The sequence below is a fragment of the Notamacropus eugenii genome, chromosome 1 (genome assembly GCF_028372415.1).
Source record: "Notamacropus eugenii isolate mMacEug1 chromosome 1, mMacEug1.pri_v2, whole genome shotgun sequence".
Classification (NCBI taxonomy): domain Eukaryota; kingdom Metazoa; phylum Chordata; class Mammalia; order Diprotodontia; family Macropodidae; genus Notamacropus; species Notamacropus eugenii.
The window spans coordinates 229,933,279-229,948,789 of record NC_092872.1 but is presented as its reverse complement, the minus strand read 5'-3'; the positions used below and the strand labels follow the sequence as shown (position 1 = coordinate 229,948,789).

The window sequence follows — 15,511 nt, the reverse complement described above, 5'->3', positions numbered from 1 at the left end:
TGAAGGGACTTGTTCATGGTATCATTGCTAATAACTCAGGGAGTTCTCCCTGAACTCTTCCCATTCATTCTGTTAGAATGCCTCTAGTTACTTTCCTATTTGCAAAACGCCTGACTTCCATTATTCTCTTTTGATCCTTACTTCCAAAGCCGGGAGGAAGGTGATGAAAGACAGACTAATTAACAACCAGGGTCATTCCCCTAGTATTGAAGGAGCAGGGCTGATATTCAAAGCCAGGTTTTCTGTCTCCAGAGCTAAGGCTCTTTTCTACTCTTTCCAGCATAGAAAAGTTTCTGGGAAATGCATCTTGTAAAAATGGTCGAAGGAACATGCTTAGCATGGAGAAAAGGAGACAGAGTTGTCAAACAGGGGCTGTCACAGGGAAGAGACACACAGTCATCACCCCTGTTCTGGGCAGCTCCAGTGGCTCATATCTTATTTGGAAAAAAGGGGAGAGCCTTTCAGATCCACATGAGGGGAAACAGTTGAACATACTGATGACCATCTAGACTTGGGGGCAATGTTTTCAGAAAGAATTCTTGCATCACAGATGTCAGCAGGACTAGATACAATTCAGTTCAATGGGATACATGTGTTAAAGCCTATAAACCGAGCAGCAAGTATTTATTGAGTGCTGACATGTCCCGTTCTAAGTATTTCATACTTAGGACTTTACTTCATCTTTCCTCAAAGAGTATATATTCTACTGAAGGAATACAATATTTGAGTATCCCCTCATTGGAGAAATCTTTCCTCCGCTATCTGCATGGCTGCCCTTGAACCTCCCATCTCTCTGTCAGCGAGAGAAGGCACTTGCTGTCTGTCCCAGGTTTGGTCTGCCTTGAGAGATACAGATGATGGCAAAGCCTGGGTCTCAGTAACAGCTCAGCAACTAACCATTTGAGGGACCGTAGACAAATGACTTCCCCTCTTTGGCCTCCATTTCCCATTCTGTAAAATGAGGGACTTGGTCTCTAAAGTCCTGATGATTTTTTTTTAATTTTCCAGGGAGTAGCTTTCCTTTTATTATTATTTTTTTTGGCCATTTAGAACTTTAAGCTGTGGAGAGATGGGAGGACAGTGTCTCTCTGATATTATCCATAGTCCTATTCCTTTTGGGGGCAGTATGAGAAGGTTTTAACCTGGTAGCATTGCTGGGAGGGCCCTGGAAAGGGGAAAGAGGATGGAAAATACTCATGGTGGATACAATCAATCTATATACTCACCATAAGGAATAGGGTTTGGGAAAATAAATGGAGAATAGAAACCATATCATTTAGCACTCACTTCACACTGATTTTTAATTATTACTAATAAGAATGATTTTAAAGCTCACATTTATAGGGTGTTTTAAGGTTCACAAGGTACCTTCTCCACATCAACCCTATGAAGGTTGGAGTTTAAATGAGGCAGGGGATAGGGCTCCAGCTTCAGAAGGCAGAGCCCTGTGGTCCATTCAAGAAAGTTTGGGGCTCCTGGACTCACGGATTGCATGATGAAGCACAAACTTGGAAAATGAAGAAAACAGAAGGGGAGACTTAAGAAAAAAGAAAAGCTTGTTTAGAGTCTGAAACTAGGTGATTTGATGGACAGGAAAGCTGAAGGCTGTGATCTATGCAGTCCTACTGAGGGCGCTGAGGTACTACCAAGGTGTCCCTAAGCCAAGATCCTGGCAGAACCTAATGACTCCACAGCTGAGAGGTTTTGGCAAATTCTAGCCTTCCGGTATAGATTAGCAGATTTCCTTGGAGGTCATTGAGAGAGCAATGATAAGGTTTCTTTACTTCTTCATCCATTTTCCCTAAGAGGTTTTCTTCCATATCCATTACTTTGGATGACAAAGATATTAAGCTCAGTTGTATATGGGTAGCAGAGAATGACCCCATTGTTTAATTATTTCCTTATTAGTTACACTGATTTTGTATCTTAATTAAAAGCTTTTGCTATTAGGTTACTTGAATGACTTGGTAACAATGTTGAACTAGATGACTTTGGTGGTAAGATGCATAAATGATTACACAAGTCAGCCATACTGAAACTGGGAAAAGTATCAAGGGCTTCCAAACTGAAATTTAAGTGACACAATCTCTGCCCTCACGGCAGAAGCTTTGCAATCCAAGAGGAGAATATTCTTAGATAACTATAACATATAACAGCATCTGAGAAGGACAAAGCAAAGAGTTCCCATTTCCCCCCACCTGTCTGAGGTTCTCTGCATCACTATGTATTTTTGTCTTTCACTCTCCTGATAGGTCTCTGTCCCTGTCTTCTTGCAACTAACTCTATTTCCTGACATAGGAGCCAAAACTTGAGAGCCTTTTGTCTAAAAAAAGAGTGAGAAAACTTCTTACCTATCTCCAACAGTTCAGAGAATGGGAGAGAAAGATGATCCCATCAAGCCTCAGGGGATTTCTCAGTTCCTGGAAGACCACTTCATCTGTCCCACCCTCAGTTTTCTCATCAGCAACACCAAGACAATATGTTATCGCTTGATAATCATATAATATAAGTTTTGGACTTTAATAAGGGCCAGAGCTTGAATTAATCAATTAGAAGAAGAGCCTGGATCTAACAGTCTCTTTGTTCTCTGAAGTAAACTCAGAGAATACCTCTTCCTATGTTAACAAAGCCAGATGGGGCTGACTTAGCATTCCTTAGGAGGCCCTTAACCCTAGACACTATCTTGAATGATGGGACTTTTTCCATATCTTAATATCTTGGGGACATATACTATGTCATGGAATGTTAATGGTAAAGAAAACACAGATCCCTCAGGTCGTGATTTCAATAGAAACCTTGTCATCTCTGTTATCTTATTATATTTACAACCTATGCAATTAAGAAATTCCTTTCTCGTGGTATAGTTAATCATTCATACAGACCACAAATCTGAAGGACACAGACAATCTTGGATTGTCCTAAAACAGATTTGAGCCTGATCATTCTTGTATTAGTCAGCCAGAAGTTTTTCTGGCTCCATGATCATGTAACTGCTAGCTTTAAGGGAACACACAATATGCATTTAGCCTGTTTGTCTTTTTTTAACCAAACTTCCAGGTCAACACACTGTATGCCAGTGGATAGAAAGCTGTCTTTGGAATCAGGAATCAATTAATCAATTTCAATTCAATTCAATAAATATTTATTAAGTGTATACTATGTGCCAAGGGATTAAAAAAAGAGAAAAAAGACAGTTCTAACCCTCAAAGAGTTTATAACAAAATGGGAGAGAAAATATGCAAACAAATTTATATGATGCAAGCTGTATTCAAGCAGCTAGGTGATAGCAGTGGATAGAGTACTGGGTCTGGAGTCGGGAAGACTCCTGTTGAGGAGTATGAGTCTGGCTTCAGATACTTACCTGCTGTGTGGCCCTGGGCAAGTCACTTAACCCTATCTGCCTCTGTTTCCTCGTCTGTAAAATGAGATGGAGAAGGAAATGACAAACCACTCCAGTATCTTTGCCAAGAAAGCCCAAAATGAAGAGTTGGACAGGGCTAAAACGACTTAACGATTACAATAACTATATTTATGATAAATAGGAAACCATAGGGGGAATGCACTAGAATTAGAGGGGATGAGAAAGGCTTCCAACAAAAGATAGGATTTTAATTGGTACTTAATGGAAGCCGAGGGGTCAGTAGTCAGAGTGGAGGAAGGAGAGCTATTCCAGGCATGGTAGAGAGCTGAGAGGTGGAGGGTCTTGTTCGTAGAACAGCCAGGAGGACAGTGTTCACCTCGGGGCAACACCTGGACTCCAGCGCAGCCTCTGATAGTGTTTTTGTGACCCTGTGTTATCACTGTAGGCACCTGTGTTATCACAGTAGGCACCTGTGTTGAGTGTAAACTGCACAGAAAGTGCCCACTCGCATTGGTGAAGGGAGTTTGCTCATTCGGAAGTTCCCTGCGCACAGATGAGGCAATCCTAGGGGAAGTCCCCCTCCCGTGCCCAACAAAAGCCCTGGATGGGAAAGCCAGGGCAGGTGCCCCAGGCCCGGCTGGAGGAAGTCACCGCGGGCAGGCTGGTAGGTGTGCCCAGCCTCCAGCCTCCATGCCCACGCCCAGGGGCGGGGCCGCCGCGGGGTTAAAAGCCCGAGTGCGGAGGGGCGGGCGTTCCTTTCGCGCTTCAGGACGCAGCGGGCGCCCCTCGGTCCGTGCGCACGCTCTCCGTTCCCCGCTTCTCCTGCCTTCCGTGCGCCTCGGTCCGCGATGCTGGCCCTGCGCGCCGGCCCCCGCCTGCTGAGCCTGGGCCTGGCCCCGCGGCGGATCTCCGCGGCCCCCACGCTCGCCCGGCTCCGCGGCGCCCGTAGCAGCGCCAGCAGCTCCGACTCGGGGCCCGGCGGGGCCGCCAAGAACCCGCTCGTCTACCTGGACGTGGGCGCCGAGGAGCAGCCGCTCGGCCGGGTGGTGCTGGAGGTGGGTGCAGAGCCGCGCTGGGCTGCGCCGGGCCGGCCCCAGCTCAAGGTCATGGGCGGAGGGGGCGGGGCCTGGCGCTGGCCCTCTGATTGGGGGGATGGTCCCGGAGGGAGGGGGGGCACCGTCCGGGCAGCTTCTCGGACCCTTCACGCGGAGAGTCGTGGGAAGGCGCTTGGACCGCGGGTTTGGCATCTGCCTTAAACGAGTCTGTCAATCACTCCGGGCCTCGTATCAGAAATGAGGAAACTGATGAGATTGGAGAAGTGGTCTGTCTTCCAGCGGTCACCCCCCCCCCCCAACTTTATGAATTTTAAGTTTTCAGAGGCAGGGGTGGGGGAGTTGGGAAGCCTTGCTCCTCTCTCCCCGGGAGTGGAGGGAGAGAAACATTGGGAAAATTAGTTCAAGGTCATCCCCGGAGAAGTCAAGGGCCAGCAGGTCTGGCCCCACTGTATAAGGATTGGGGGACTAGGGGGCAGAGGTGAACGGGAAAGGTCAAAATGAAGAACTGCTGGGTAGAGCTGTTATCAGGAATCCCCGCCCTAGGCAGCCTAATTGCCCTTCCAAGGGAGCGGGAGAGGAGCTCTGGCTTTGGGGGTTGGGGAGAGGATTCAGAATTCTTGGCTCCTAGGTTGGGGAGGGAAAAAAAAAGCAAACCACCGAGGGTCACGTGGCCCCAGCAACTATTTGCATAAGTGTTTGCTTGTGTGGGTTTTGGAGTCCGCAACTCCATCCCCATAAAGCCCTGGAATTTCGAGTCCTGGAGGTTTGAGACTAGCCATCCTCACTTAGCTCATTCCATATAATAGTAATAATAACTCACTTTTATATAAGTTTTTACAATGTATCAAGTGCTTCCCTCACTACAACTTTGTGAAGTAGCTAGTAGTACCTCTAATGATCCCCATAGTTGAGAATCTTGAGACCCTGCCTCACAGCCAGTAAATGTTCGAGGTGGGATTTGATCCCCAGTTTCCTTAACTAAAGCCCGGGACCCTTTTCATTATAGCCTATGGCCTCTTGCAGATTTATTTGATTAATTAGGATTGAGTCAGGCACTGAGAGACATACAGAAGTAGAGATAGATAGGGCACATTCCTTTGCCTCAGTGACTTTACAGTTTGATTTTCCATTCAGCAATGTGGGGGAAGCTGGTGGATGAAGGGTGTATGAGAGAAGGCATAGAGCTCCGTTGAGCAGGGAGAACTAAGCAGTGTCCTGTGCTGGCAAAATGCTGAATGAGATCCTTGTCTTCTATTGATTCTACTAGTTGGAGCTAGGCTTGCCTAGGACTCTTGTTTTTTGTGTGCTCAGAGGCTCCTTGCTTTCTCTAGCCACCCGCCCTCAGATGACTTGGACAGCCAGTGATAACCTGGAGCCAAGGCATGGCAGTAGTTGTCCTAGGCTTGTGTGAATAGGAGCTGGCAGGGCCTTTCCTCAAAGGTTGCCACCCAAAGTGGTCATCATGACCCTGAATCAAGTAGCCTTTTAATCCAACAAATAGTTGTTGAATGCTCCATCAGGTCTGATGTAAACCTCTGGGCATCCCTCAGTTTCCTTGTCTGTAAATTGGACATATTTATGCACCTGCTTCACAGGATTGTTGTGAGTATTAGTAGATTTAGAAAAGGTTTCAAGCCGGTACACAAATGTGGAGGATGACTAGGAGTCAGGAGCCACTAACTTGCTTTCTGACCTGGCACAAATCGCTTTTCCTGTGCTCAACCTCAATTTTCTCATCTTATAAAATGTGAAGGATCTGTTAGAAGATTAGTAAAATAGCTTCTGGCCTTAAAATTGGGGTTCTCTTATTGTGAGCTCAGCCCTGGTGCTAGACATCTTGAGAACCTATAAGAAGAAAAGACATAATGAATGATCTTGGGCAAGTCATTTAACCTCTGTTTGTCTCAGTTTCCTCAACTATAAAACGAGGATAATAACAGCACCTACCTCCCAGGGCTGTTGTGAAAATCAGTGAAATAATACTTATAAAGAGTTTAGCACAGTGCCTGGCATATAGTAAGATTTGTATAAATGTTAGTTTTTATTTCTATAAAAGCTATTATTATTCTAATTTTTGCCTTTCAGGAACCTGTAAGCTGGTTGTATAAGATAATCGTCAAGTGTGGAAGTGTTGGAAAGATGATAAACTTACATGTTTATAGAGCTTTGCAGCTTAGAATACTATAGAAAAAAATCCCATTTTTATAGGGTTTTGAAGCTTATAAAGGATTTTTCTTACAACAGTTGTGTGAAGTAGGCAGTGCAGGCATTGTTACTGCATTTTATAGATGAGGAAACTGGAAGAGAAATTTAAGTTACTTGCTCAAGGTCATACAGCTAGTAAGTGAGAGAAGCAGGGCCTGACTGCATTGTGAATTATCCTCCTCTCTCACTGTAAGGCCTGATGGAGTGGTCCAGGTGTGGTGCAGGAGTGGGGGAGTGGGTAGAGGTTACTTTGGGCTGAAGGAAAGCTCTTGGTCAAGGATTCCACCCCCTGTTCCTCCTATGACAATCAGTCCTGGGCAAATGAACTTGAAGCACTTCTGCCCTTATCGCCTGGCCTTCCTTTCCCTCCCCTCATGTTAAAGACCCTAACCAGTTAAGGGTCCCTTGAAAAACAGCTTTGGTGGCATCCAGAAAGTGGATGCCGGTGTGGTGTCTCTCTCAGTAATATACACTTATCTTTTTGGTGCTAGTTCATACCATTAAGGAAAATAATATGAATTGTAGCTCCCAAATTGTGTTTAAAATTTTACCCAAGCTCTTTATAGACCTGACCCTTAACCACCCTATGATGTTAATGCCGTTATTATGCCCCTTTTACCGTTAGGAAAGTGAAGGCAGAGAGGTTGTAACTTGATGTTGATGACAGCTTTCACGCTATAACTAAATGTCCAAAGTGGTATTCAACCCAGGTCAGGTTTGTTTGGTTCAGGTATAAAAGAACCTGAGATGGTAGTGGGGAGAGAATATGGATTAATCCAGTCCTGGACTAGAATTAGGTCTTTCTAGGTCAGACTATCATTCCCATCAGTCTGAAGTTTCCATGGAGGCAAAGCCTTTTCCCCCTCAGTGACCTCTTTGAGGGAAGAGACCTTATAATTTTCCTCCATCTTTGCATCCCTGTTACCTAGCTACTACAAGGCCCTGTTTACAACAATAATAATTCCAAGTTAGTAGAATCATAGACTGTCAGAGTTGGAAGGGATCCCAGAAGCCATCTGATCTAACCCCCACATTTTACAGATGAAGAAACTGAGGCTCAGAGAGGTTAAGGAATTGTCCAGATGTCATACAGGTAGGAAAGGGCAGAGCAGGAATTGGAAGCCCATTCCCATGATCCAAAATCTGGTGTTCTTTTCATGATATCATGCTGCTTCTAATCATCTTGTTCAATCCCATCATTTTATAGATGAGGAAACTTGAAACCCAGATCAATTAATGGACCTATGGAAGGTCAGCCTCTAGTTAGTGACCCAGCTATAACTAGAACTCTGGTTTCTTGACTCCAGGGCTGTCCCCTTGCTGAGTGCCATGAGATCCATTCTCTTGGATGTGCCCCCAAACTGACTCATTCTTTTCTATTTTTTCCCCCTTCCCTTCTCTATAGCTCAAAGCAGATGTGGTGCCCAAGACTGCAGGTGAGTTTGGTGAACACTCAAGGCCAGGGGCTCATCCATCCTTCAAAGTGAAGATACTCAACCCTTGCCATTCTATTGAGCATCCGTGGGGTCTGAGGTCCTGACTTCCAAGGTGGGGAGGAAGCATGGCCCTCTGGAAAGAAAAGTAACTGGGAATCCAGAAGTTGTTATCTGGCCTTCTGTTTGCTCATCTCTCAGATGAGCAGAGTAGGCTAGGTCTTTAAAGTGAGGGGCATGAACTAGACCAGGGCCTCTTCTTCTTTTATGGGACATAGACCCCTTTAACAGTGTCTGATGAGGCCTATGGAGCCCTTCCTAGAATAATATTTTTAAATGCATAAATTAAAATCCAAAGGATTGCAAAGGAAACCTATTATGTTAATGTATACAGTTATTAAAATAGTAAAAAAACAAAACGTGTTTGTAGACCCTGAACAAGATGGTCTGGGAAGCCCATTTCATTTCTTCTAAATCTTGTACAGTTTTGATATCGCTTCTCTGTGCTCTAAATGAGATAATAAATGGGAAGGCATTTTAGAACAGCTTATTTTCTGTAGGCCTTCCAGAGACATGGGAAATTAGAAGTCTTTCTTTTGAGCTCTTTTAGGGGTTTGTTGATTGAACCAGCCCCATTGGGCTGTGGAATCCTCTGAGAAAGGGAAGGTAAAGTATTGGACCCAACTATGTAGAGCCATATGCTAATTCTGTTCCATTAAATCTTCATTAAAGCTCTAGTGAAAGGAAAATGTGATTCTGTCTTTGTAACTGGATCTCTTCATCAGAGGGCTAGCTTCCCAGCATTTATCTTGAAATAATAGAATAAGAAAGTACTCTAACAGATCATCTGGTGCCAGTCTCTGAGGCCCAGAGAGGGGAGACACTGGGCTTACTTTGGGCAGAAATGGGACCCGAGGTGGGGGTTCTTCACCTCTGTAGTGTACACTGCTTTCTCGTCTCAGGTTTGAAGAGTGCCCTGGTATGATCCATACATCAAGCATATTTTCAGTGCTGATTTGTGCCCAGCATTGTGCTAAGCCCTGGGTATCAAAGATAAAATTATCCCTGCTGTCAGGGAGCTTATCTTAATAGGGGAGACATGTATGTATAGAAGCCTGTACTAGAGGCAAAGTAGACCCAGTGTAACCTTAAATAAAATGGTAGCAACATCTGGGTGATGACCTGTGTTACTTCCTGTAGACAGAGGCTTCTCATTAAATTTTCGGAGTGCCCTGGCCGCCTTTGGCAGTGTGGTGAGACCAACAGACCCTGCCTCGGAATGTTTTCTAAGTGCATAAAATAAGTGGGATTGCAGAGGAAAATGATGACATTGAAATACAGTTAACAGAAGAAGTTCATGGACCCCATGATCTCTACAAACCTCAAAGTTAGAAGAGACATTGGGTGAAAAAATGAAGTAATTCTGATTCTTTGTTTTCTTTGGTCCTCAGAGAATTTCAGAGCCTTGTGCACAGGTGAAAAGGGCTTCGGGTACAAGGGATCAACTTTCCACAGAGTTATTCCTTCATTCATGTGTCAGGTGAGGTTTGAAACTCTTTTTTCCTGTTTTGATCTAGGAATTTAGTCAAGTGGCTGGTACTGTGGCTAAATGAATTGGGGATGGGGGAGGTGATACTTTTTAAGTTACTGAGGATCAGAAGAGGTACATGAGGAGGCACAGAGTTAGGCTGTGTCTTAGGGGATCCCAGAGAGATGTAATATGATGTACGCTAATGGTGAGAGAAGGACAACAAAGAGTTCTCTCCCCTGGAATAGCTACTCCAATCTTGGGGACGGTGGAGACTGAATGAGGAATCCCTTCTGGGTCCATCACAACCTTAGCACAAGGCAGGTTTTTGAGTTTTATTTGGGCAAGAAATTTGACAAGCCTTACTTTAGCAAACATTTTTTAAGGACCTACTGAATGAAAGGCATCAGAGAAGCAAAAAAAATGGAAACAATTCCTTCCTGCAACGAGTTTATAATCTGCTGTGGGTGGAAGGCATACAGCAATCACATAGATAAGTATATACAAACTATATTGAAAATAAGGGGTAGCTAGATGGCATAGTAGATAGAACACCAGCCGTAGAGTCAGGAGGACCTGAGTTCAAATATAGCCTCAGACACTCATTAGCTGTGTGACTGAGCAAGTCACTTAACCCTGCTTTTCTTGCAAAAAAAAGAAAAGAAAAGAATACAATAAATTTCCAAGGGAAAGATGCTTAATTGGGCACCTGAGCTCTGTCTCTGATGAAAGGTTTAAGCCATCTGTTAGGGATGGCCAGGAACACAGATAACGATGTACAAACTAGAATGTGGGGAGCATATAGGAGAGGCCCTCAGTCAGTGCTGGGAGAGTTTGGAGGAGCCAATGGAAGTGAGTTTTGTTTCATTTTCTCTTCTCCTTTTACTCTACTTCTGCCCCCTACCCTTTCTACCCCAATCCAGTTATGGGCTCCTGGCTTTTGTGAGCCATTGGTAGACCATGTGGGAGAGAGACAGTCAGTCTTCCTTCCCTGACATCCCTTTCAGTTTCTCTACAACTGATCCATGGTGCCCTGACATTCTTTACCCTGGGAGAGTTGGCATGAGAGAGCTACAGGCCAAGTTGTACCATTTGCTATTTTGATAACATGTGGTTTCCTGTTTTATTAAATTTCTTATTACATGTGACAACTTTTCATCTTGAAGTAGTCTTAATTCCCTCTATCTTGCTTCAGAATTTCCCCAAAACTTGTTTATCCCAAGGATGTCTGTACTCCCCACATTATCATTTAAGGTTTCTGCTGTTATTTCGAACTTCACCAAGGATTCTGTAGTCACATAAGTTCAGGAATGTTACTTGAGGACAGGTTGAAGTGTAGAAGGCAGCTGTGGTGAGTGAGCTGGGGTGTCTTCATCTGGCCTCAGGATGCAGTCCTGCCTTGTGGCTGCCAGATGTCCTCTGACCAGGGTGGAGGCATGGACAACTTTGAATCCTGCTGTTTCACTCACCTTCACTTGAATGGAGTTGGATGACATGGGGCGTAGGTCTCTAGGTAGGTAGCACTTAGCCTCTTTGAAGGAAGGAAGGGTTGCAGGGTAACCTTCATCAACTCAGAATCTACGTGCCTCTGAATCATTGGTATCATCTTGTGATATTTCATCAGCATGCTGTGGCATGCCCAGGCCCAGGAGTTTGCAGACTAACCTGCCCCAGGTCCAACCCATTTAGGGCACAGGTTCTCATTCTCTTCTGGGTCAGGGACCCCTTTAACAGTGTCTGCTCTAGCCTATTAACCCTGTCTCTGAATATGTTTTTTAAGTGCATAAAATAAAATCTATCTGATAACAAAGGAAGTCAATTATATTGAAACACAGTTATAAAAAAAAAATTTAATTTACAGACCTCAGGGTTTAGACCCCCTACATTAAGGGTTTCCTCTCTAAGAAATATGTTGGGAGCCTGTGAGCTGGTTTGGAGAGGGTACTGAAGTTTTGGGACGTCTGTGTCTCTCTCTCTTCCTCCTTCCCTCCCTCCCCTCCCCTCTTCCCCCCCCCCCCGCCCCGTCTCCTTCTGTCTGTCCTTTTGTATTTGTTGATACATATCAATCTGGTCCTCCTCAGGGTGGAGGGGCAGGGAGACATGCTGTGATGTGATGACATGGGGCATGGTACAAATTTCTGGGTGATGCAAGGCTGGTGTTCTTAGCAGTGACGTGTCCCTGGCATCCAGCCATGGTGCTCCAGAGTGAGTGAGACAGGAAACCACAGTGTCCCTGTGAAGGGAAGACAGTGTGTGTGGACTGAACTGAGTGTCAGAAAATTAGGGGCTTTCTTCTGCTTGTTTCTTGTGATAGATAGATAAGTGCTTTGGGGAAGGTTAGTCAGCTGTCTTTTAGGGGAAGATTAGTCAGCATGGATAATCCAGTAATAGGGGGAAGGGTTTTTAAAGGATAGGGTTCCTTTGGTAATAATTTTCTCATAGTAGCCTTCTGTTGTTGTTTTGTCCCTCCTGATCCTTTCCAGGCCTCAGTTTCCTTATATATACAGGGAGGCAGTTGGACTAGATGTAGGGAGCTTCTGAAGTCCCGTTGAGTTCCAGAGCTCTGATCCTATGACTTTAAGAGTCTCTGAAGAACCAGGCTGATCTCTTCACAGGGAACAATTCAAGCTTTGATTTATCTTTGTTCCCTTTCATTTGTTGGGACACCTTTTCATTTGGCTTTCCATTTGGGGACACTTTGAGAGAAGGCTAAGCTGCCCTCTCTCTTGAGCAGCTCAGCTCCCCTGTTTGAACCAATTACTGCTAATCTGACCTTTGTTCTCCAGGCTGGTGACTTCACCAATCACAATGGCACAGGTGGGAAATCCATCTACGGGAGCCGATTTCCAGATGAAAACTTCATCCTGAAGCACGTTGGGCCTGGTCAGTCTTTTTCCCCTTTTCTTCTTTAACCTCTCCACCTCAAAGAGGACTTGTGTGGGAGGTGGTTACTTGGCCCTGGGAGGCAAGAACCCCCATGTCATTATGGAGGTGTTCTGTCCAGTGTGGTTTCTCCTTTTCCAGTGTCCTTGGGCAACCCCAGCCTGTGGCTACAATTATTTCACTTGCCTACCTCCTGAGATGTGACTGATTATGTTTCTCACCCACAATCTTGTTTGCGTATTTGGTTGGTACCCAGCTCCCAATTTTCTGATGTGTTCTGAGAGCACATTTGTAGTTATGTGCTCTCCTTTAAAAAATAATTCTGGAAGCACCTTGGGAAAACCACTTAGCTAAACTATGGGATTTACTTTTTCTTCCATGTCCTAAAATCTAATCTTAGAAAGTCTGGAAGTGTCCTTCATGCAACCATTTAGTTGACCTTGGCTCTGGTTTGGGTTCCAGCCATGTGAGTTTTGGCCTTGGCCTTGATACTAGATCTCAGGAGTGCTGTTGACACTGTCCTCACCCTTCACATCTGTCAGATAGAAAGACCTGTTGGTTTCCCTCTCTCCACCCTATCTGTTGGGAATATGAATGCCACATGGGACTTTTATGGATTGCTGACTTTAAGGAGTCTTCTTTAAGCTCTCAGAGACCCTGATGATATTTGTTGCCCTATTAGCTGGAGGCTTTATCCCAAGATGTCTTGGTTTCACTCGTTGTTCTTATTACAGGTGTCCTGTCCATGGCAAATGCAGGTCCCAACACCAATGGATCCCAATTTTTCATTTGCACAGTGAAGACAGACTGGTGAGTAAAGGATTTTCAGTGGGAGGGTTGGCTGCTTCTCATGCCAATAAAGGCAAGAAAAAGATCATAGTTTTAGAGCTGAAAGGAACCTCAGAAACCAAGCCCACCATTTTACAGATGAGGCCCCTGTAGCCCAGAGAAGTGAACTGACACGGAATCAGTTACATTGAGGCTCAGGCGTTGGTGAGACAGGCATTCAGGTAGAATTGTCTGTGAGGTGAGCACAAGTATGGGGATGAGAATAGGCCAGAGGGGTATTTGTACACTTTAGGTGTAGGACACTCCATCAGTCACCCTCTGGACAGAGAGGCAGCCACTTTGAGTTAGTGGGTGGGACTGTGCCTCCAACTTGGCGTGAGCATGGTCCCCATTCGTCACTCTGTTGTCTACCCTTTTTCACAGGCTGGATGGAAAGCATGTCGTGTTTGGCCATGTCAAGGAAGGCATGGATGTGCTGAAGAAGATAGAATCTTATGGTTCCAAGAGTGGGAAGACATCTAAGAAAATTATCATCACAGACTGTGGCCAGCTCAGCTAACCCCAGCCATCTGATGATTTGGTTACTCAAGCATGTTTATTCTCTTTCCCTGCCTTTCCTGCTCTCCCCCTACATGTATTTATTGTGTCCAGGGATAACTGAATTCGTGGCAGCATCTGATTTTTTTTTCTTACCCCACTGTTTTGTTCCTGTCTGTGTAAAGATCTGTTTTGAGCATCTCTCTTGGTCTCTTTCCTGTCCAGTTCATCAGGGCTTCTTCTTAGAACCTGGGCCTGACATACTGCTCACCTCCTCCTAAGAGCCTTCATGACCTCTCTCTTACTTCTGGCTAGGTATGGCTGGTCCCTGTTAGGGAAGTGGGATGGACCACGTGGAGTCTCTGGGTGCCTGTCTGTCATAACTGGTACAAAGAGAGGGTGTTCGCTGGCCCAAGGAGATTATGAGTCAGAATTCACAAGTATTATTGACAAAAGGTGGTCCTTATTTTTCTCCCCTCAAAATTGGAAGATCTAATTAATTTGTTGCATTAACTAGAAGTGCCTTCTCTTTTCAGGGGGCAGGAGGGTGATGTGATCTGAAAAGCATTGATCTGGGAATCTGTGAAAGCTGGGTTTTATCGTAGTGTGTGACTGTGGGGATGTCACTTCCTCTCTGAGCTCTAGTTTCCTGATGGGCATGCACAGATAACCTCTCTGGTCCCCTGCCACTTCTCTCACCTTTTCTAATTTTTTATGGTACCCTGCTGAAGCTCCCCAATGGTGCAGCTAACAGGGGTCATCTTTTCTCTTGGTACTTAAACCTCTACTCCCTGCCAGGCCGTATGTGTCTCTTTATCAGGTTATCCTGGCCCTGGTTCTGCTGTATCTGTAGATCTCTCCAGTATCCCTCTTCTGTAAACATGAAGGTTTATCTACCTTACTCTCGGATGTCACTTAATGTGGCTGAACTGATGTCCTGACCTGGCAAGGAAGAGACTTGATTCTTAGCATACCCCGGTCATCTCTGTAGCCTGTCTTTTCAACACTGAAACGGGTTCAAGCCCTTTTCCTGTTTCAGGATCCTTTTGGTCTCCTGTGGCCTGACTGTGATTTGTAGGGGCCACAGAGCCTCCACCAAGCCATGGACTTGAGCCAGGTTCCCTTGGATGTAGGAAACTGTGAAGTCACAAAGTGCTTCTACTGTTCTTGAGACTTGCGCCAAACAGTAGAAATGGATCACTGTAAACAAGTTTAAACAAGAATTAAGCTGTGAGCAGTAGTTGTTCACTGTGAATTTATATGTCTGTGTGGAAAGTTACCAATGATCGAAAGCACACCTTATGAAAGGTTTACTGATGGGGACTGGTGCTCCATTGATGCTAGAGGACACAATTGACCTCTGTGGATAGGTAAATAATTTGGTTTCTATTCAATAAAAAACATGCCAATCATTTGAAGCCAACTTAATTTATAAAATCTTTGTTTTTTAAAAATGTTTTATTGATTTTTAAATGCAAAAATAAATCCTATTTTATTACAAAAGAAGCCTGTTTTATATGACTAATCTTGGGGGGAGGGGAATTGTCAATTAACCTTAAAGGGTTGTTTATGCTACAGTGACTCTGTGGGCTTTGGAGTCAGAGCAGCTGGGTTCAGGTACTTAATCTCTGCAACCTTGGGCCAAACCCTAAGCCCCCCTGGACTGAGTAGTCTCAGGTCTCAGGTCTCTGTCCTGTGACCACTCGGTGTAGAAATGGAA

At 44.9% G+C, this 15,511-nt stretch overlaps 1 protein-coding gene across 1 annotated transcript; it reads left to right on the top strand.

The window, feature by feature from the left end:
* Positions 1-4,108: 4,108 nt before the first annotated feature.
* On the top strand, positions 4,109-15,294 carry PPIF (peptidylprolyl isomerase F). The gene is made up of 6 exons (XM_072628039.1): positions 4,109-4,416; positions 8,027-8,057; positions 9,506-9,594; positions 12,369-12,465; positions 13,200-13,275; positions 13,678-15,294. The coding sequence occupies exons 1-6, from the start codon at positions 4,210-4,212 to the stop codon at positions 13,811-13,813; spliced, it is 636 nt and encodes a 211-aa protein (XP_072484140.1). The 5' UTR covers positions 4,109-4,209; the 3' UTR covers positions 13,814-15,294.
* The last annotated feature ends 217 nt before the right edge of the window (positions 15,295-15,511 follow it).

Excerpts from the sequence above, each read along its gene's own strand:
- PPIF (XM_072628039.1), top strand. The coding sequence starts at position 4,210 with ATGCTGGCCCTGCGCGCCGGCCCCCGCCTGCTGAGCCTGGGCCTGGCC. Across the intron at positions 9,595-12,368 it reads TTCCTTCATTCATGTGTCAG|GCTGGTGACTTCACCAATCA; the intron begins GTGAGGTTTGAA and ends TTTGTTCTCCAG. Across the intron at positions 12,466-13,199 it reads CCTGAAGCACGTTGGGCCTG|GTGTCCTGTCCATGGCAAAT; the intron begins GTCAGTCTTTTT and ends TTCTTATTACAG.